Below are 23307 nucleotides of genomic sequence, written 5' to 3' on the forward strand. Positions count from 1 at the left end.
TCCTCCCACCCCCAAAACTATCTTATCAGCTAGCTCTGTGGTGAAACACACTTACTTGAAACTGATCACATACGCGCATAATCATGGCTTTAAAAATTCACATATGCATTCTTCTTTCAGTGAAAATGTGTTCATAAATAACAAATAGTAGTTACCGGTATCCCTTTTTTCAGTTGTGCCATAGGACAAATGAGTTGAGGCACTTGTGATGGCCCATAAAGTCTAAAGAAAAGCACAAAACTTATAAAACAAAGGAAAAATGTCCTAGAAGAGAACATTGTAAGAAAATGCTTAGTAGTCATCATGATGATGAATCCTTGGTAGTATGCACATCATAAAAGGAAGAACTCTGGAACACGCCATTTTTTGATAAAGTCCTTTTAATGGAAAATGTAAAACCCCTTTCAACTTTAATGTACAAAGCCATATGTAACACTTGCACTTTTAACAAATAAAAGCAAGCCAATGTTTTAAAAAAATACATCATTAAATGTATATATGTATATATTTACATAGCATATTAAGTTTAATATTTAGCTTTAAAAGTTCACATAAATTTTACCAAAATGAGACAATTTTAAATAAATTACACCTTTTGAAAATGTTAAATTGTACAGTCAATAGCTTCAACAAAATATTGAAGTGTCCGTATTTAGTATCTACTTTATATACTTCATATTTTACAAATTTTACAATTATTTGGCAGTAATTTCTGATTATGACATGAATGCTGTGCGATTCAGCAATTTCCCAAATGCAGGCAATAGCTGGTGTTTGTGTCCTATTCTCACAGTAACTGTCTCAATGTAGTGAAAAATATCCGTTATTTTAGTAAACTGTACAAGGTCACATTTACACTTGATCAACAATATAGCGTAGAATTTTGTGGGTTTTTTTTGTCAAAAATAAATACATCATTTTAAATCTGGCATTTTCACAAACATCATATACACTATAATACAAAAACAGCCATGAAGTGCTGCTTTTTAAATTTAGCTTGTTTTCATAACTAACATTGCATCACAGGAACTGTGACTTATGCTATACTGCTGCGGTATCAGTAACAAGTAATTGCTACAAAAGAGAATTTCTTGGCACTGATGGTTTTATGAAGCTTAAGTCAATGTGCATACTTATCATCGTTCGAAAGTAATTACAGTTCAATGGCCTAAAAGTATCAAACTGGACCACACCTAATTTTCTTCCATATCCTCTACTTCGTCTTCATGTATCTTCAAAGCTCTCACCATTTCCTTAACTGCATGATACAATATATTTTTAACCTGAAAGAGATTTTGATATTTCTAATCACTTAAGCTGGAGATAAATTAAAGCTTTTTTTTTTTTCTTAATGAGGGAAAGATACACTCAAAATAAAATAAATGTCAAAGTTAAAAAAATGTTAAACTGAAAGTTAAAATAAGGGCCACTGAAAATCATACAGTTAAATGCATACTGTTATTAAGCTGTGGTTGTTATCCTAATGTGACAAACAAGGACAATGACTGCCTAAGCGGTTATGCACATATCGTATTTCTGAATATAAAAGGCACATAAGAACAGGAGTCAGGTAGAAAATTCATCTCCTACCTGTAGTTTATCATCGTAATTGATTTCCTCCTTCAAGAGTCTCAGTTCCTGTGTTAAATGAAATGACTGTACAAGATGTTCTGGAGACACAAAGTCTTCAGTTACCTGAATACAGCTGTGAAAATTCTGTACCTATCCCCGAAACAAAACAGTAAAATAAAAATTTTAGGAGGCAGGAATACCAGAGAACTTATTTTCTCCTGAACATCAAATGCATTTCAAAGCAGAACACCACGCTTTTATGAGAGTTCTATCACTGAAAAGCTTTCATGTGGAGGGACTGTGTAAATGTAGTATTTTTAAGTGATGAAAAGAACTTTTCCAGAAATCCTTCAGAGAGGCTAATAATTAGATTCTAAATTACCAATTTGGTCATGGTGGATTTCTTGGTGTTACTTAAAAAAAAAAAAAGAGCGCAGCTGATAGGATCTGCTTCCCTGTTTGGTGCAAACAATCTGATGTCGCTCCTCTGGCTTTCAGCATCTGGGTCATTTCACTGTTAATTTTTACACCAGAGAGTGGGTTAAAGCATAAGAAATGAAATTAGTTTGTGAAAAACTGGGAAGAAATCCAGTTCTAGACAGATCTATTGCTCATGACAGTTTTAGAATTATCCTAGGATTTTATTTTTGCCTTTCAAATTAAACAACTAAAGATACATTCAGTCTCTAGTGGTGATATTACTACAACTGATGTCTCCCCTGACTAAAATGGTTTTCACAAAAAGCCAAGTTTATGTTATTTATACACCATGTACAAACTGACTTGGTACTTCACTATTTCTTGGAATTGTTATTTTTTTTATTATTATTAATGCTTAGTATAATGACAGAGAGAGAACAAAGCTGATCCAGTCCAGATTTTTGTGATGTTCTAGGTCTTACAGTGATATTTAAAGACATCATAAAATTCCTGGGAAAGGAGAAATAACTGAAAACTAAACATTTAAATTAATTCTAATTTTTAAAAGATGAAAATAAGTCTAATTGGGAGGTGTGAAAAGTAAGATAGTAAGTGGGGATAGAGAACTGTGAAAAAATGTGATAGAGTGATGGATTCCAAAAGTGCTGGAATTTCTCCTCTGGGAATAATGTCCACCTGCTCAAGTCTGCAGAGTTAAGTCAAGCACTGTGCCTCTACTGATAACTTGGTAGCATATATAAACATTCTCTTCCGTTAGTCACTAGGTTGTTGGTTCTTCTGTAGGACGAACACAGTGATGCCTCACATTTTCAGCACTGCTATATAGTCTCGCTGGATCTTCACCATGTGTCTCTAGAACAGATGCTCTATTTCACAGAACAGGAAATGATGGATAAGAAGTTCAGTGCCTGTTCCAAGATAAATCAGCCAACAAATGGCAAGCCAACAGGAACCCAGCTCCTGTAACATTTTGTCTAACAGATGCTTTATAGTCCTATATTAACTCGGTCCTATATTAAACTCAGTCCAGCATACACTCTCCAAATGTCCTTTCACTTATCTGAATGTACTGTGGGGATTAGGCCTTCAAAAGTTCTGCCGTGTACCTTTTAGCATGTCTGCATCTACTTGTAGATGTAGATGTAGATTACTGGTTGATGTAAATTTGGATTAAATTCCAGAGTTCTGAAAAAGTTGATTCTGTTGGTTTTACCAGTTTATGGTTGTTTTAAAATCATTTTTAGGACCATGACATTTATTATTGCTTATAAATACTATTACGTTTTCTGGGCTCCTGGGTGGCTCAGTCGGTTAAGCATCTGATTTCGGCTTGGGTCATGATCTCACAGTTCGTGAGTTAGAGCCCCACATCTGTGATAGCAAAGAACCTGCTTGGGATTCTGTCTCCCTCTCTTTGCCCCTCCCCTGCTCGTGTTCACTCACTCTCTCAAAAAATAAACTAAAAAAAAAAAAAAAAATGCTGTTAGGTTTTCTAATGACCTCAACTTGATACATTTTACATAAAGGCTTACAGTTAGTGTGAAGAGTCAAGAACACATTTGAACTCTTCGTTCCACTTATTAATTCTGGGCCATCTTTGAGTCAAATTTCTCACCTTCTTGACAAACTGTCTTATTCATACTTGCCTTCAGGACCAATTATAATCATAAACAGGTAATGTTAAAAAAGTGTAACTCTTTGTGTTCACAGGTTATTATCTTGCCACTGATTGCCATATACACAAGTGACTTGTGAGAACTTCAGAGTTAAAGATTTTGCCAAAGTCCTTTTAGCATTATGAATGCAGAGAATTCACAAGTAGCAATATTATAAACTCACTACAAATGGCCAAACACAATCAATGAAGATAAATAGTTAAAGACAAATTTATCACTGAAGATTTTGTGACTTTTTTTTTTAATAAAGTTTTTTTTATTTTGAGAGAGAAAGTGAGTGCACATGTGTGAGCAGCGGAGGGGCAGAGAGAGGGAGAAAGAGAAGGGAGAGAGAATCCTAAGCAGACAGAGCCCAACATAGGGCTTGATCCTGTAAGATCATGACCTGAACCGAAATCAAGAGTCAGATACTTAACCAACTGAGCCACCCAACACCACTGTGGCTTTAAAAAAGGAAAAAAAAAGGGGGGGGGTTTCTTTTAAAATAAAGGTCACTATGAACGTCAGGGTACTAGAGCTAAGACCAAGGAAATCCTGGAGGTGAAGGTCCACCTGCCCCATCTAATGATATATCAGACTTTCACAGATTCAGTCATGTTTGCCAGTGAAGATAAGCCGGCAACTAACTGAAGAGGGAAGTTCTTTTTTTTTTTTTTTTTTTTAATTTTTTTAATTTATTTATTTTTGAGAAACAAAGTGAGACAAAGTGTGAGCAGGGGAGGGGCAGAGAGAGAAAGAGACACAGAATCTGAAACAGGCTCCAGGCTCTGAGCAAGCGGTCAGCACAGAGCCTGATGCAGGGCTCGAACCCACAAACTGTGAGATCATGACCTGAGCTGGATGCTCAACCGACTGAGCCACCAGGTGCCCTGAGTAGTTAATACATATGGAGAGTTGTGGCAATGATACTTTCCCTCAGCTAGGCCTCTCAAAGTGCTCACTGATGACAAACCAAAGGATACAATGGATCATTTGGTCAAAGCCATGTTTTGATAGATGCCCTGGATTTGGAAGGGCTTCTTATCTGCCTGGTTTTCGAGGCGTGGTCCTCAGAGAGTATCATCAGCATCACCTGGGAACTCATTAGAAATGCAAAATTTCAGGTCCCCCCTTGGACCCACTGAATCAGAAATTCTAGGGGTGGGGTCTAGCAATCTGTGTTTGATTAAGCCCTTGAGGAAATTCTGATGTATTTTTAAAGCACAAGAACCACTAATTAGAGTTTGGGTTTATTTTAAGGGCTACCTGTAGTCTGTTGGAAGTGAAGTCATCAACGAAAAGTTTTCAGGACCTCTAAGGACTAAATGAGTTGTAAATGGTAATACATCTCAAATCCAAGTTAATATGGTGAACGGTTTTTTTCCTTTTAATTTTCTCTCAAAACCACGTTATCATCACTTGTGAGTCATGGACAGCACCCTTTCAACAGAGTACAAATAACCATGCTGTCATTATCACACCACATAAGGAAAAGAAGACAGAAATTGTTGTGCTTATAGCTGGCGATTCTATGCCAAAATCTGCCGCGGAGCTGTCCTAGAGCACTCAGCGAGCTAGCGGCGAAGCTCAGAATAGAATCTGCCAGTCTAGGTTATCCATGCAGTTTCAGTGTACCAGAGTGGGATATCTTTTATACTCTAGAAATCTATGATGAAATCTGCTCTCTAGAATCTAAGTGATATTTCTACCTAGCTCAAAAGAGAGCATGTTTTTCTATGTACTTATGTGTACAGTCATAAGTGGAAGTTATATTCCAACCTAAGTAAACTTTCTGAAGTGGCCAGAGAAGACACATACAGAATGAGGCTAAAATTGACATGTTTGTACAAAGAGCACAATATATATAAATTGTGGAAAGTCATAACTTTGTTTTCATCTGTACTTGTGTGAAAATATGTTGTATATGAGAACATATTTTCAAGCTGTCAGGACTTACAAATATTTAAATATATTATCCTAAACATGGGAGACAGCAATGAAAAACAGAAAGCTCTGTCCTCAAGAACCTTCTATTCTAGTGTGGATTAAAAGACAATAAATAAATTAAGTAAATTATGAATAATATTAGAAGGTGATGACCAAAATGGAGGAAAATAAAGCAGGGGAGATGACAGGGAACTGGGAGACACAATTTGCAGTTTAAAACTAGGGTGAGTGGGATGCCTGGGTGGCTCAGTTGGTTAAGCGGCCGACTTCAGCTCAGGTCATTTTCTCGCGGTCTCTGGGTTCATGCCCCACGTTGGGCTCTTTGCTGGCAGTTCAGAGTCTAGAGCCTGGAGCCTGCTTTGGATTCTGTGTCTCCCTCTCTCTCTGCCCCTCCCCTGTTTGCTTTCTGTCTCTGTCTCTCTCAAGTAATAAACATTTTTTAAAAATTAAAAAAAAAAAAACAAAAAAAAACTAGGGTGAGGAAGGTGACATTTGAGCAAAATAAAGCCTGTAAAGAATGTTAAGAAGGAAGTCTTACAACAGATATCTGAAAAAAGAATTCCAGGCCAAAGGATTAGCAAGTACAAAGGCCCTGGGGTACAAACATGTATGGTGTATGTGAAAACCGTAGCAATGGCAGGCAGGGTGGTCAGAGAGAAGTAAGGAGGAGAGAAGTAGGGGAGGAAGGCAGTGAAATTGTGTGTGTGTGTGTGTGTGTGTGTGTGTGTGTGTGTGTGTGTGTGTATACATGACAGCATGGACAGGATACAAATAAAGATCATTTATGGCCTGGGGAAGCTTTGAGTGGAGTGTTATATGAACAAAACTTTTTAACAGTATCACTCTGCCTAGTATTTTGAGAAAACATGGTTTTTTCCCCCAAAAAAGCAGCAGCAGAGAGACATGTACATGGCATAGAATCTCTGTGGTAACACTGGTTACCTTTGAAGGAGAGGAGCTGGGGGCAAAGGTGAGAAAAAGACTGAATTTTTACTGTGAACCCTTTGTACTGTTTGAATTCTTAAAAATCATATAAATGTATTACATTTCAACATAAAAATTATTTGAAAATAGTCCTTTCAACAGATAATAGAACTGATATGTCCATATGCAAACAAAAAACAAAAAACCTCGGTCCAATACTTTGCACTATGTACAAAAATTAACTAAAAACTAGTCACAGACCTAAATTTAAGACTAACAACAATAAAGCTTATAGAAGAAAACATATAAGAAAATATTTGTGATCTTGGGCTACACAAAAATTTTGGAATTACAACAATAATAAAAGTATGATACATAAAAGAAAAAAACTGATCACCTGAACTTCATCAAAATTAAAACACTTCTCTTTATAAGACACCATTAAGGGGGTGCCCGGGTGGATCAGTAGGTTAAGCATCTGACTTCAGCCTAGGTCATTATCTCGCCATTACTGAGTTCGAGCCCTGAGTCGAACTCGGTTGCTGACAGCTCAGAGCCTAGAGCCTGTTTCAGATTCCGTGTCTCCCTCTCTCTCTCTGCCCCTTCCCCACTCACACTCTCTCTCTCAAAAATAAACATTAAAAAATTTTTTTAAAAAAAGAAAAAAAAACCAACTGCGAAAATGTACAAAATATTTGAACACACATTTACCAAAATGGATATAAACATGATAGCAAATAAGCACATGAAAAGATGCTAAACATACCTGGTTAAGAAAATGTAAATTAAAAGTACGAGATACCAATGCACATGTATTCAAATGCTTGCAAACAAAACTGACAATAAGTACTGACTTATCACTGTCCCCTGATGGAAACCACCCAAATATTCTTTAATTGGTTAGTGGATTAAAAAAAAAAAAACATTATATTTATACACAGAACAACTACCCAGTAATCAAAAGAAACCAAATACTGATACGCACAACATGGATAAATCTCAAATGTATTACATGTTGAGTAAGAAAAGTCAGATTCTAAGGGCAACATATCATAGGACATTCTAATACAGGCAGAATTATAGGAGGAAACAAGTGGTTGTTGGAAAGTCAGGTTGGAAAAGTTGACTAATAAGGGGCAGGAGGGAATTTTTAGGAGTCATGGAAGTGTTCACTATTTTGTTGTGTTGTTACCTCACTATATAGTTCTCAAAACTTATAGAATGCACATATATAAAATTATACCTCGATTTAAAAAACTACACTGTCCAGTTTTATTAACTTGAAGAAAGTAGATACTAGATAAAGTTAAATATGTAAGGATTTTCAGGGGAACTTGTTTCATATTATCAAAGAATTCTATTTACAAAAAGATTCACTGCACTATTCTCTTAAAAAGACTGCTTCATTGAGGATATTTTATTTTTTTGTTACTGATTAGCTCTTTTCTGATAAGAGACTAGAAGGCAAAAAAAAAAAAAAAAAAAGGGGGATGTGGGGTGAATCCCATTTAAACTTTAACCATAGGGACACCTGGGTGGCTCAGTCGGTTGAGTGACTCTTGGTTTCTGCTCAGGTCATGATCTCATGGCCAGTGGGTTCGAGCTTGGGATTCTCTCCCTCTCTCTCTCTGCTCCTCCCCTACTCACAATCTCTCTCGCAAAACAAATAAATGAATAAAAAACTTAAGAAAAATTAATGAAAAAATAAAGCTGAATCAAAAATGAAACAACTCTGATCACTGACCATGGGACAATAAAACAATTTAATATAAATAATGTATTAATTTAATCAACACATTTAATATATTTTTTCCTCCAGGAAGTTATTGTGGTGAAACAGGTGTATTATGTTTGTGTTTTACTATCATAAATGCCATTTGATATTTAAGAATGATAAATCTAACTCTGAGCTTGACATATTAAAAACTAAGTAACTATTATCATTTATGGAGTATTTGTGGTATTATATAACAATGTCACAACACTACATAGGCAGTTATTGCACATATATGGTTATACAAAATGTGGAAAATTTCCCATGTCTTATGTAAAAGTACACATATGAGATATGTATAATATCTTAATAACCAGGTGGTGGGAAAGGTGGTGAACCCACTCTGGGGCAAACTAGCTTTTTGGGTTCTTGGGTTTCCCCTACACACTTTGTTACTATGAAGGCTAAGCTGGTCCACAGTGGCTCCAGTCTATAGGAATCCACTGTATGCTTTTAATACAATCCTCCAAGCCCACTATGCCATTTTGCCAAGTGCCACATAGTCAAGCCACAGAAGCAAAGATAAGGTGTTTTAGTTTCTAAATTTTGTGGATCAGTAGCTATGAAAATTACGTACTATCTTTCTTTGGAAACATTATCACTATGTTAGCAACCTGACAAGGGGGGAGTTACACAAAAGCCTGAATTTCCGAACGGTCTAGTCAATACTTCATTCTGCTCAATTTGGTGCCTTGGAAAATGTGTGATCTCCTAAGTCTTATTAATAACTTAAGTGTTAAGTCTCACTACCAGGAACCGAATATATAGTATCTCATTTTCCCCTTAAAAAGACTTAAAAATTAGATTTACATCCACTAAACCAGAAACAATACAAAAATGGAAATCTGGCTCATGTTAAAATAATTTCAGTTCTCAAACCATTTAACTACGTCAGATCTCTTCAAGCACGGGAAAGCTATCTTGGTAATTTCTTAAGGAAAGCAAACTGGTGCGGGTCATTCTCTTACTTACCAGAACAATTCATTTTTCAAAATTGGTTCTTTCAGTAAATAGACGTGTTGGAAATAAGTTTGTACGCACCTGATGAAGTGCTCCTGCTGGTAAGACAATGGCATCACCGAGGAACTGAATGAGAGTGCAAGTTCTGACTCCATATTCCTCAAGCAGTCTTTGGCGGAGCTTTCTGTTCACATACCAGCTTTGGTCACGTATTGGATCATGTTCTGGTAGAACTTCAAGGCCTTGTTCTTTTGAAATCTGCAATATGGATTAAAAGTAGAATATATACCTCAGTTTTAAGTAAGGGAAATGATAAATCCCGTTCAGTTAAATTTCAATTTTCTTTTACAATAACCATCTCTTGTTCTAATAATCTTAACCATCTTTTGTTCTTAAAATCTTATGGAATGTGTGCACTTAAGGTAATAATATTCTACGACAATTTGAAAAGCCAAAGGACATTACAACAATATTGCACAAAGAGGTTCTGTTAGTAAAGCGAATCATACTACCACCTTTTAAAAAAAATGTGTTTATTTTGAGAAAGACAGAGAGTGAGTGAGTGTGGGGGAGGGGCAGAGAAAGAGAAAGGGAGAGAATCCCAAGCAGGCTCCACAGGGTCAGCACAGAGCCCTGAGGGGTTTGGGGTTTGATCTCCCAAACCACGAGATCATGACCTGAGCACAAATCAAGTGTCAAGACTCAGATGCTTAACTGGCCGAGACACCCAAGTACCCCTATACTATCACCTTCTCAGCTCCTCCTTGCCCCATGAAGATTCTATCCATTTGGTTTCTTTACTGTTATTTCAAGAGTACAGCACAGAGATTAGGGAAAGCTCAGTTTAGTAGCTTTTTTTCCAAGAGCCAAACCATCCATATGTATGGACTTCTTAAACACTTCCTGATCCTGATCTTTTTAGAAAGGTAAGTACAGGGGCGCCTGGGTGTCTCAGTCAGTTATGCGTCTGACTTCGGCTCAGGTCATGATCTCATGGCTCGTGGGTTCCAGCCCATGTCAGGCTCTGTGCTGATGGCTCAGAGCCTGGAGCCTGCTTTGGATTCTGTGTCTCCTTCTCTCTCTGCCCCTCCCCCACTCATGCTTTGTCTGTGTCTCTCAAAAATAAATAAAAAACATTAAAAAATATATATGTACAAAGGTAAATACCTTTATATTACTAAACTTTTAATCTTTGAAAAACCAATTTCAAGGGATACTTTTACTAAAATAAAGATCCTACCTTCTTTAGATGTTTCTGTGACATATTAGTTTTTGTATCCTGTACTTTTTACTACTTTTCACCAAGGGAAACATCTGACTCATCAACAGATTAGTTCTTTACTATAAAGGAGATAGGGGAGCACTAGCAACTGAGAAGAAGTTTGCCATTCAAATATCTCAACATGAAATGGGCTTTAAAAGGAGTAAGAGAAAGGAGTTTCTGACTTTCAACAGCAACAAGAAATCCTGTCCTCTTTCGAAGCAAAAATTATTTAATGATCTTATGTTGCTGAATGATAAATGAAGTTACGTTAAAAATTTCTAGGGGCGCCTGGGTGGCTCAGTTGGTTAAGTGTTCGACTCTGGATTTCAGTTCAGGTTATGATCTCACAGTTCAGGAGTTCAAGCCCTGCACTGGGCTTTGTGCTAACAGCGTGGAACCTGCTTGGGATTCTCTCTCTCAAAACAAACAAACAAACAAACAAACAAACAAACACTAAAAAAAAAAAAAAAGAAAGAAAATCAACAAGTCCTTGGGGCACCTGAGGGGCTCAGTCGGTTAAGTGACTAGTTCTTGATTTTGGCTCATGATCTCACAGTTTGTGAGATCGAGTCCCGTGTTGGGCTCCGCACTGACAGCAGGGAGCCTGCTTGGGATTCCCCCTCCCTCACTCACACTCATGCTCTCTCTCTCCTCTTTAAACATAAATAAACTTAGAAAGAATTACTAAGTCCTTGCTCAAGGTGAAGAAGTAAACTATTCGTAACCCAAATTATACCTTTTGAAGAAATTCCCTTATCTTGTCAATGTCTTTCCCTGCATAAATATGCCACAGAGCACCAGGTATTTCACTTGAGTCCTTCAATCGTTTTCTTAAAACATCATCCAAATCTTCTTCCTCCAATTTCTTGAGTACTCCTGAAACATAGGAGAATATTTTCAAATTAGTCACTAAAGAGCACCAGGGAGCCAAGTGTCCTAGAACTGACCTACGAGAGCAGCACCGTGCCTGACTAGATAGGACTCTTAAGAGAGGAGGTACACACACAGTTATACTGTTAGAAAACAGAAAACACTGACCCTAAGGAGGGGGAGAGTAACAGTAACTTTCCCAGATCATTTGTTTTCTGACATTAAACTTCACTGTTCTATGAATTAAAAAAAAAAGGAGGAGGGGGATTATTGGGGTAGAGAAAGCTTATCTTTTTTAATAAAGGCCTCTAGGGGGAGACAACTATATGAAGGAATATGCCCAGGAGGAGATAGGAGGCAGGAGAGCCATTACAGGTGGAGGAAAAAGCGTATGCTTTCAGTAGGTCAGTATTTCTTGATGTGTTTTAAGCATTAACCCTAAACATTCCTTTTTAAAAAAACACTCCTTTTCTTTGGGATCATCTATAAACAGTGGCAAAAGCTTCAGATAAAGACAGCCAAAGGATTAAAATGGATGTTTTCTCAAAAGACCAAATACTATGCTACAAATGAGGGATTGAAGTTGTGCAAGAATAAAGATAAATAACAGTCTCAGCATTTCCTTAAATGACATGACAGACTAGTTAAAGAGAAATGCAGGTATAACCTCTGTATTGGAAAATAAATGCTAGAGGGGTTGATTTGAATGAAGTACAATGAGGCACAAAAGAGTTAATTAACTATGTAGCATCAGAGGCTTTAAAAAGAACAGTAATCTGAACCATAAGTCACACATTTCTGTATTAGAGCTAAGACTATAACCCAAGTATGCCCAACTCAAATCCTGGAGGGGGGGGGGGCTCGGGGGCAAAGAGTTTTTATCTATTATAATCAAGGGTCAATCTAAGAAGCTAAAAAAGAGTGTAAAAAGGATTTTCTAGTTTTGGGGGAATTTAGGTTGTGTTTTATGGAAGCTGTCAAATACACAGAAAAACAGAGTGAATACTACAAACGAACCCCCATGTTTTCAGCACCTAGTCACTAAGTTTAGATACATCCTTGGCTCCAGATATAGAACTGGTGAAGTATGTGGTAGGTGGGTAATGTGTAGAATTTCGCATGAAGTAAATGCAAACTAGAAAAGATAAAAAATAAATAAATAAAATTCTCGGACCCTAGAAAAGCCTGTGATTCCATAAGTGTTAAGAACTAGGGGACTAGTACTCTAGAAGCCAAAGGCAGCATTTGAAGAAGACGCAGTGATTAACAGTGCCATTTATTACAGAGGGTAAGTATTAAGACCAGAAAGAAACCACTAAAACCACTTAAACTGTGAATGTTGTGAGGGCCGCAGCAATAGTAATTTCAGCAGGGCAGCAGGTACAAGGCCAACCCGCACTGAGCTGAAATGTGAATGGCAGTTGACAGGGACAGCAAAGAATCTGTTATGAGGGCAGGAGTGATAGGATGGCAGTGAGGAAGACAAGATTTGACGGACGTTTCCTTTTGCTAAAGAAGAAATAGTCTAGAGTGTACTCCTACTCCAAAGAAAATAAACCAGTCAGGAGGGAAAGTATAAAGAAGAGGACAGCAGGTGGAACGAGGTTTCAGAAAGAAATCCAGAGGATGGAACCTAAAACCTATACACTGGGTAGAGAGCTTATTTCTACTTAGGAGAAAAGATTCCTTCCCTGATAGTAGAGAGGAAAAAATGAAGAATGCTTGAGGCACAAACCACATCTTATTCATCTTCAGACACCCAGTGCCCAGTTTCTAATATCCAATAAATGTTTATAAGTGAGCCTAATGGTTTATTTTCACAAACAGAACATTTAAAGATAGCAAAGGTCAAATAATAATACTCATTTTTAAAACTAAAATTCCTATTATATCAAAAAAAGACAGGCAAATCAACCACTCTTAAAGTAATAAAGATCAGAATATCTATCTGCTGCAATTCTTTTTGCAATCTTTGCTGTTTACTGAGAGGCTGACATTCTGGACAATAAGTCCTAGTGTGTGTGGTTATTTAACTGTCATCCCAAAGACCACTATTCAAGTTTCTTTACCTGCTTTTGAAAGAATGCCATTTCCTTTGGCTATGCCAACATAGACTAGAATGTTTACAACATCAGAGACTTCAACATGGAGATTTGTTGTTCCTATGTCATGATCTTTAGCAGCAGCTACACCTGTGTATAAAAAAGAACTTTTACTTGACCGAACACACATCCTAAATATTCTCCCCAAAATCGGCTCTATGAGGAACATTTGTTAATTGTAATTTGAGCTATAGTCTCCTTGTTTCAAAACCTGCTTCCCAAAAGCCACAATGCAAGAAATTCCCATAAAAATCAAATTAATAGAAAATGTAAATATTTTGCAAGGAATTCATAAGTACTTAACTATATTGGCTATTAATTTCCAATATACTATTTGAGAGGAAAAAAAGATTTCAATGGATTACTAGAAAACAGATTTAGTAGTACCTAAAAATAATTTGACAATTATCTTTGGACAGAAGTTAAAATTTCATGTAATTCCAAATTCATGGAAATGTAAATATATACCTACCATAGGCACTGCACAACCTGGGTCCTAGATCAGGGCGCACAAAAAATCCTGGCAAATGAGAGGCCAAGTTGAATTTTCCTTCTGGATTACAATATTCTGGCAATGGCAGGCTTTTTAAAAGATCTTCATATCTGAAGAATAATAACACTGACTTGAACACAGATTTACATTCTTTTCTTAAAATTTCTAATGTTTACATTTTTTGAGAGAGAGAGACAGAGTGCGAATAGGAGAGGGGCAGAGAGAGGGAGACACAGAATCTGAAGCAGGCTCCAGGCTCTGAGCTATCAGCACAGAGCACAATGCGGGGCTCAACGTGGGGCTCAACCTCACAAACCGTGAGATCATAACTTGAGCAAAGTTGACAAACTAACTGAGCAACCCAGGTGCCCCTACAGATTTACATTCTTCAGTGCTTTCATAATTTTCAAGTTGTTCAAAAGTTAATACAACCTTTCTCTAAGGACTTTGACAGGTAACACTTTCCTTGACCTCATTCAGTTAAAATTTTTTTTAAACATCTGAGAAAGAAGGCACCCCTGACTTCATTCAGTTTAAATGAATGCGTAACACAAGGGCAAGCAAGCATCAAACAGAAGTGACAATGACTAAAATTGCAGTTCTGCTTCTCTAGTCTTAGAAAATTAAAAGCATGAATGGGTGCCTGGGTGTCTCAATCAGTTAAGTGTCAGACTCTTGATTTCAGCTCAGGTCATGATCTTGTGGTTTGTGGGATCAGGCCCTGCATGGTGTTCTGCACTGACAGCATGAGCCTACTTGGGATTCTCTCTCTCCCTCTCTCTGTACCTCTCTCCCACTCTTGCTCGGTCTCTCAAAATAGACACGTAGATAGATAGATGGATAGGCAGACAGATAAATATGTACATAAAGCACCCACAGAATGGAGGTCCCAAAAAGAATTCCATGTCCTTTGACATTAGCATTCTTTCCTTTACTTCCTAACATAAAGACTTTATCCTGCTGAGGCTACAGAGATTGGGTTTTGCTTTTAATTGGCAAAGAAAATGCCTACAGGTCAAATATACAGTTCCTTATCCTACTTCTGGGGATAATCTCAGCTCAATTTCAAAAACCCAGGGGTTAAAAAAAACAAGTTTTAAAATCTATACCTTGCTGGCATCATAGTCTTGAAGTCTTCTCCTGAAGGGCAATCTTTCAATTTTAAAACAACTGTTTCTCCACTTTTCATTTTTTGCCGTTCTATAAAGAATGCAATTTATTACTAAAAGATAATCTCTGCCTTTTCATTGTTATTAATGTTTGGAGAGGAAGGAAGAGATGTAAAATGAATGATTCAATTGTACGGTAGGTATTTAATGAATGCTTGCTCACTGCCTTTAATTTCTTTGTACTTACATAGTTTTAGGAATTTTATTCCTTAAGTATATAGGTACTTATAATAGTGCAAAAATATTCTTTAAAAAATTTTACAATTGTTATTGAAATCAGTCTTACATTTTTACTTTTAATTTCTAAGTGTTTTACATACATAACTCTCAAAGGTTTATGGGGTTGCCAAAAATACTCGCCATATAAGGAAACATGGTATGAATAACTTATGTATGGTCAAAGGAAATTAGGGGTGGAGCCAGGAATAAGACTCAGTCTCTTGTTTCTAAGTATTTGTTTCTTTTTTTATTAGCCAAAGTAATATAGAAGTTTCAAAGATTAAAAATCTGTTAAGTCATATTTGCAATTTATCATTATTGGAGGAGTATGTTTCAGAAAACAGTAAAACAAACAAAAAAACAACATACTTGAAACTTCTTCAAAACCATCCCAGAATTCCTTAACATTGGCATTTGAAATAATGCTGTCTTTGCAGTTCAAGAGATCAGCTTGGTGGTCTCCAAAATCAAGACTAATTGACTCCGCCTTCCACAAGCTAATGTTCATTTTCTTATGCACACCAGAAACCACTGCAGGCTTATAAATAGATAGATCAATAAATAAGTTAAAAGGTATATAAGGACACTCAAAATTTGATTTTATATGCACATACAACAAATGGATAACAGCTTAAGTTGCAGGACTAATGACAAACTGTGAGAATAAAAGAGACTATTAAAAATAGTCCCTGACCTGGAAAGATGTTTACAATATACTGTCAAAGAGAAAAGATAATGGGAGAATGCCATATAAAGTACACTGCCATTTTTGAAAATTAAAATGTGTAGTAATTTTTAGGAAAGAAGTCCAAAAAGCTATACTAAAAATTTTTGTTCTGGGCAGTATAAATATGGATTTTTGGTTGCTTTATCTATAGACTAATTTTTGAAGATAGAACACAAGCTACTTACACATTTGTATGTATCTAACATACATAATAAGATTTTACAATAAAATACATACAGTCATTGAGATTAAAACATAATTTGTATCACTTAAAACACACAGGAGGTTCTTTACCTCCACAAGGATCATGATAAATAAAAACATTAAATAACCAGGCATAACATTAAATTTCAAGCTTAATGGCTGATTCCTTAAAAGTAAGTCTCTCCTTTGAAATCATATGAATTTGAATTCCCTCAAGGCTATTTAATCCTAAAACTAACAACTGAAGATTTATAGCTTCTAAGACTCCAATGCTGATGTAAAAAACAAAACAAAAAACAAACACACAAAAAACAAAACAAAAACCTTTAAGATAGTCTGATGTACTGTTCTTAAGGTGTTTTTTTTTTTTTTAATTCCTTTATTATAAAAGAAGCAAAAATCTGGGATATGGAGAACAAAGAAAGTTGTGATTTGAGAATCTCTTGTAAAATATAATATATAGTAAGTAATCTTAAACTTCATTAAGACAATTAAAATTTGGGGAACCATAGAGCATAATAACCTTTGGCTTGGGTTATCAGAAAAGGTATCTCAAAAGAAAAGAAAAACAACAAAAACCATCCTTGAGTCTAGTTAACTACTTGGGTGACTATTCCATTAAACCTCCTTTCAAGGGAGTAATGATGTACATCCAACATTTAAAAATAGGTTCAGTTAGGGGCGGCTAGATAGGTCAGTAGGTTGAATAACTGACTCTTGGTTTCGGCTCAGGTCATGATCTCACGGTTCATGAGATCGAGCCCCACACACTGGGCTCCACACATTGACAGCATGGAGCCTGCTAGATATTCTCTCCCCCTCCCTCTGCCCCTCCTCTCCTCACACGTACGTGCACAAAACACTGTCTCTCTCAAATAAGTGAACTTAAAAAAAAAAATCTTATCAGCTATTAGATAATTAACTATTATTGGCAATTTATGTATTAATTCCCAGCCCCTATTATGGCTATCCAGGAATACTCCTAACCAGCCCAATGCCACTCTTTCTAATGGTAACCATATTGTTTAAAAAAAAAAAAAAAAAAAAAAAATGACAGAGGCAAATCAACTAGTGTATTAGAATCTTCTGAAGCAGATTCCTAGGGTACGTACCATCATCATCACCTTCTTGAAATAATGGAAACCTACCTAATTTGACTCCTTGTCTCTAGTCTTATTTTCCCCTAATACAACTTTCAATCTGCTTTGCTGTCAGTTAATTTTAAAATGTCAATCTGATTACTTTGATTCCTCAAATAAAACCAACAGCTACAGAATAAAATTCAAACTCCTTAGTGTGATTAAGGCCCTTCATAATCATAACTCTAATTACCATTTCCTCACCATTATCCCACAGAACTCTTATCTGTGTTCCAGGCAAACAAAACTACTTAACAGTTTCCCAAGCACCTGATGCTTTTGATTATTTCCAGTATCTTGTTCACATCCAGAAAATTTTCACTTAACCCCTGAGACATCAATTCAGACTACCCCTTTTGAATTAGTACTCTAGCCTAATCATTCCCTCTTTTGGTTTTTTTAGAGTACCTTAAAATGGTCCTTAGCATATTTAATGTATTTATTAAAATATTTCCGTTGACTGTTCAAGCACACAGAAAATCAAAAGGTCTAAATTATGACCCACCAATGGCATCAGGGCTTCAAGGAGAGCCAACCAGAAAAAAAAGAAAAAAAAGAAAAAAAAGAAAAAAAAGAAAGAAAGGAGGGGGAACTAAATATTGTGTATGTGCAATGAATGGGTATGATTTTTTTCTGGGGAGAAAGGAAACAAGCTTTCTTCACAATGTGAAAAGGTTTAGTGACTTAAAAAGATTAAGAAACTTTGCACTAAAATAGTTTGCTCATGTACTTATTTTTATATAACTTACTCATTTTATATATCTTTAATGGCCAGCAAAAAGACCAGGTTTTATTAGGTACTCAATAACTACCTGCTCAATGAAGAAAGTAAAATAAAATAGCAAAGAATGTTTTCCAGAAAGCAAGAAAAAACAACATGACAATAGTAAGTCATGCAAATTCTCAATTTTGTTCACAATTTTTGTTCACATTAATGTAATAAACTGCCATCTCACATGAGTGCCAAACATTCTATCAAAACTTTGGTCAAAGGGAAAATCATTTTTATTTGAACAGAATTAAATAATGGCGTTTGTCATTCAAGATCTGATGAACTAACACATCAATAAATGCTCTACGGATAAACATTAAAGGCAAAAACATCTACACTTTTCATTAGTCCAAGGAAAGTGCTTCTAGTATTAACACTTTAATAATAGATACGTATCTGTTAACTGGATCAAAGTACAAATGTAAAAAAAGGCACTGCCAAATTTGGTAAATATATGGCTTTATTAAAAATCTGTTGACTGATAGCTAAAAAAATGAAACATCAAACAACCCGTGCTTCCCTGTTAATTCATATAAATCTGACCAAAGAATATAAATTCAGAACCAGTAATTCTGGTAACCTTTTTGTTTTCGAGATCTGACTTCCAAATCCAGTAAGTACTATCTTTCCCCTTTCTTCTTATCCAACCAGTTTCAGTTTCCCTAATCAGCATAAAATACTCACTTGTCCATGTTTCCAACACTCTCTGAAAAGCTTCCAATTATTAATATTTTTATAATCCTGAAGCCACAGAATATGCTTCTCGCAGATCCAAGAATGTGGCACGTCATTGTACAACATACTGTTTTCCTCCGTGGACGAATTTCTGCACTCTCTAGGCTCTTCTTTCAGCTCTGGTTTTACATTTATCTTAGAGGCTTTATTTGGTGGAATTTTGTTTTCAACAACTGAAGCAATTATGTCATCAAGAATGTTTGGCATAGTTCTTCCACTTTTACCACTCTATTAGGGGAAAAGTTGTATTTTGAGAGGAAACATATATACATTTTTAAACTTTCACTAACAACGAACATTAACATTTTATCTGCCTTCAGGAATATCTAATCATGTCAGCAAATAGGGATCTGTAGTCCCTACGCTGTTCCTAACAGGTATGAACCAGAAGTCTGGTGGTCTTCCATGTGAGAATCTGCCAGGTCTGCAAAAACTGCAACTGTGGCCTTTTACATTATTTTAGGACTAGGGCAGACAAGACAGATAGGTGGAATTTCCCATATACTTTTAAAGATCACTAAAAATTTGTGCCTACCTATGCAATTACTGGTTTTTATTTTCTTCTGGTGCATAATTAAAACAAAAATGGATTACTAAATATTTTAAGTAACAAAACATTAACTTCCATGTGGTTTATTTCCCCTACTGGATAGATACATGGTTTTCAAATTCTGAAGGAGTTATCTTAGGGCTCTTCTGGCATGAAACGCCCCTCCCTCAACCTTTTTCACATGGGAAAAAACCTAAAATCTCCAACTTTTAAGCTACGAGATTTATAATGCAATTGGGAGTATGTCTGGTAATTGGTGTATTTTATTTCATTTGCATCTATTTGTTGTGTAATTCACAGCCAAATCCCCAAATCATCTAAATTTAAGGTCCATATGAAAACCAAAAATCTGGCATCTCACTCACTGGGGTTCCCATCGAATACACTGGGGCAAAGGCAATGCCAGCATCTGTAGAACCCACACGGAGCTTGCCAGCTGTTGTGGTCAGTAAATCTCGTAAGGTTGAGCCTTGTTCATTATTCTGGGACACAGGAGGTGATGTTCTGCTACTTGGAGAATCAGGATTGTCGTGTTCTCTCTCTTCTTTAATTTGATTTTCAAGGGCAAATTCTTTGTTTTCTGAAATACAACATTTACAAAATTCAAATAAAACTAATCATGCTGCTAAAGTACAGACAAAACTGGGACCCTACATTTGATAGTGAGAGATAAAAAGTGTAGCACTAGTGATTTATTCACCTGAACACACACCAGAGGATGGGTTAGATCCTTCAAAATGGAGTCAAACAGTTTGAATATGAAAAGGCCTTCCTCAATATCTTAGACATGTAGCTGAGTTTGCACCTGTCACAAATGAAAAATGCTATAGCTAAAACAGGGAGAAAGTATAGTTTAAGTTACAAATCTACTGCCCTGGTGGCTTTAATGATATGCTCATCCACAAATGATTCTAACTACTTTTGATACAATCACAGGGAGGTGAGTTCCTAACAATAGAAAACAAATGTTTTACTGTATCCAAGCCATACATAATGCAAGCAAAACACAAATGTAAACTGTTCTAAGCGAATATCATAATGTAGCATAGTACATTGTTGGTTATATTATACTCATCTATTATATACTTAGATAACTTCATTTACCTTTTTTTTCCTCTCTGGACTTTTGCTCTGCAAGATCTGCTAACCAGTGCAGTGGTGACTGGGATTCTGGAGGAGTTAACTTGCTGTCTGTGCTTACGTCACTCCCTGGGCTGCTGTTGCCATTACTCTCAGACTTCTGAGGGTTATTCTGCTGCTGAGACTCAGGCATGCACAGAGAAATTTTATTACTGTGATTAAGAACATTCTGTAAAACCTATAAGGGTAGAACAATTAAACTTTAAAAATACTACCTCTTCAATTATTCAGAGTTAAAAGTAGTAATATTTATACAGTAACATAAAAAACATAATTTACAAAACACAAGTCCTAAACTGATTTCAAATAGCAAAGATGATTAATTTAACTATGCATTTCATTTGAATAATTAGAAAGTTTTACTTACTTGAGATACACCATTGACTGCAGGAAAATTTCCAACCTGTATATTCTGTTTGTTAGTACAATGACAATGGGATTTAATACCATATTTTTCTCTAAGAGTGTGCATCGCATCTAGAAGATCTGTCAAAACTACAAAATATATAAGAGTCGTTAATAAAAAGATAGTTAAGACAATAAAATTTTTTCCAGTCTTTTCTTGTGCAGGTTTTCTTATGTCCTTTCACCTTGCTTCCCATTTTTTCCTTCAATTCTTCCATCTCTTTCAGGTTTGATTATTCAACCAAATTCATGTTCTCTATTCTTTTCTCTCACCTCTATTCTTGAAAACTCAGTATGCTCAAAAAAAAAAAAGGAAAATAACCTTTCATCATAAATCTAGTAAGCTTTTCTGCCACACTCTAGTTTCCCCCTCTACAATGGTTCCTCTGACTTTCTTCATCACTGGGTCTGGGCTGGCCTCATTAGGTTTATTACACACCAGATTCTAAGAACTGAACAAAAACAATTCAAGATTAGAAAAACCTTACCTCTCCATTCTATTATATTTCTACGCACTCCTAAATAATCTAGACCAAGAAAGAGCTGTTACACTACTAAGTAAATAATGTACATTTATACTTACCAGAACCGGGTATAATTTGAGTTGGCATTAAATGTTTGTGATCATGAGGCTGTCCCTTCACACACTTCATCCAAGCATACAGTTCTTTATCTGTATGATTATAACATACATACTTTTATATCCGTCATGGTTTTATAATTATAAAATTGATAACATATATAAAGAGCTTAACAATTATATAAAATACCAACAGCAGGTCTCAAATTGGTTTGGTTGTTTTTTTTTTTTTTTAATAATAATCATTTTTTTAAATTTTTTTTAACGTTTTATTTGTTTTTGAGACAGGGAGAGACAGAGCATGAACAGGGGAGGGTCAGAGAGAGGGAGACACAGAATCCGAAACAGGCTCCAGGCTCTGAGCGGTCAGCACAGAGCCCGACATGGGGCTCGAACTCACGGACCGCGAGATCATGACCTGAGCCGAAGTCGGCCGCTTAACCGACTGAGCCACCCAGGCGCCCCTGGTTTGGTTGGTTTTTAAAAGACTAAGTTCCACCATTCCGAGAATTTTATAAAAACAAGATACAAAACTGATATAATGTTATTTATCCTTTTCTGAAATTACCATTCTTTATTGTCATTAACGTATTAGTTACCTCTATCTTCCTTGTCTAAAATATAAGCTGTTAGAAGAAAGCATTTACAAGTTATTGTGTAGGTTCTGGAGGGGAAAGTTGGAAAGTTTTTAAAGAAAACCAGTTTTAGACTGGATTTGAATTTTATTTAGTCTGAAACTTCATCAAACAATAGTTCTAGATTTTTTTATGCTGACTTTAATGAGCTTTATGATATATACTGAAGCTCACAGAGCCACATCATAAGTAACTGTGTATGTCATCAAATTTATAGAAAAAGATTTCCTTGAGATCAAGGCACTGAATATTATGCTAATTACTGTTATATAAAGCTATAACCTAGCCAATAGGAGTTTATCACAATATTTGACAGTGAAATAGAAATATATAGATAACAGAATATATAACTGAAGGCATAGAGGTTAAAAAAAAGATACAATGACTATACTTTTAAAACTAACAGCACTGTGAATGTCAATAGCAATGCAACTACTAAGGTTTATTATACATACCCTATCTTATTCCAAAAATGATACATGCTCATATACATGCAAACAGTATAGAAAAATATGATAAATTAATTTCTTTACTTGGGCAAAGGGAAAATAAAAGTAATATGGAAACAAGAAAAAAGAATATAAAATGCATGTGATGAAGTTTTATAACAGTGGAGCTAATTTTTTAACTAAAAATATCCAAATATATTTGTATAGTTTTGAAGATAGGTAACTGCCCAGACTGCATTCCTTATTATAGCCTCACATTTTACTTATATTTATGTATCTTTTGCATGTCACAGAAACACCCAGCTGTGATGTTTGGAAATGTGTCCCCACTCTAGGGGTCTTTTTGTTTATGTGCTGGGTGTCTAAGAAAAAGGCTCTAGTAATTTTATCAGTGGAAAAGATACTGATAGCTAAATCATGGTTTATCGAGTTAAGTATTCTGAAAGAGTTTGTTGGATATGAAAATGACATATATCATTTTTAGACATTAAACAGTTTTTTATCACTAAACATGACTTTACTTCTAATACTTCCACAATTCAAATCCTCTCATTTCATGAAGACTTTATCCCAAACAAATA

General features: G+C 35.7%; 1 protein-coding gene across 7 annotated transcripts in view; it reads right to left on the reverse strand.

Moving 5' to 3' along the window:
• Window positions 1-1087: 1087 nt before the first annotated feature.
• The window catches only part of JMJD1C (jumonji domain containing 1C), a 263036-nt gene continuing 240816 nt past the window's right edge, over window positions 1088-23307 (reverse strand). For 5 of the 7 annotated variants that reach the window (XM_042961155.1, XM_042961150.1, XM_042961151.1 and 2 more), the window contains 13 exons: window positions 21646-21735; window positions 21025-21152; window positions 20622-20835; window positions 19883-20097; window positions 18917-19195; window positions 15760-15928; window positions 15112-15202; window positions 13982-14112; window positions 13477-13599; window positions 11274-11413; window positions 9355-9531; window positions 1591-1722; window positions 1088-1283 (listed from right to left, as the gene is read on the reverse strand). In XM_042961155.1, the coding sequence (XP_042817089.1) occupies window positions 1194-1283; window positions 1591-1722; window positions 9355-9531; window positions 11274-11413; window positions 13477-13599; window positions 13982-14112; window positions 15112-15202; window positions 15760-15928; window positions 18917-19195; window positions 19883-20097; window positions 20622-20835; window positions 21025-21152; window positions 21646-21735 (1979 nt within the window). In that variant the 3' untranslated portion in view covers window positions 1088-1193. Of the gene's footprint in view, window positions 1284-1590; window positions 1723-9354; window positions 9532-11273; window positions 11414-13476; window positions 13600-13981; window positions 14113-15111; window positions 15203-15759; window positions 15929-18916; window positions 19196-19882; window positions 20100-20217; window positions 20323-20621; window positions 20836-21024; window positions 21153-21645; window positions 21736-23307 lie in introns of those variants that run through there. The other 2 variants (XM_042961154.1, XM_042961153.1) reach the window with 2 other exon arrangements.

This window comes from Panthera tigris, chromosome D2, assembly GCF_018350195.1.
Source record: "Panthera tigris isolate Pti1 chromosome D2, P.tigris_Pti1_mat1.1, whole genome shotgun sequence".
NCBI lineage: Eukaryota > Metazoa > Chordata > Mammalia > Carnivora > Felidae > Panthera > Panthera tigris.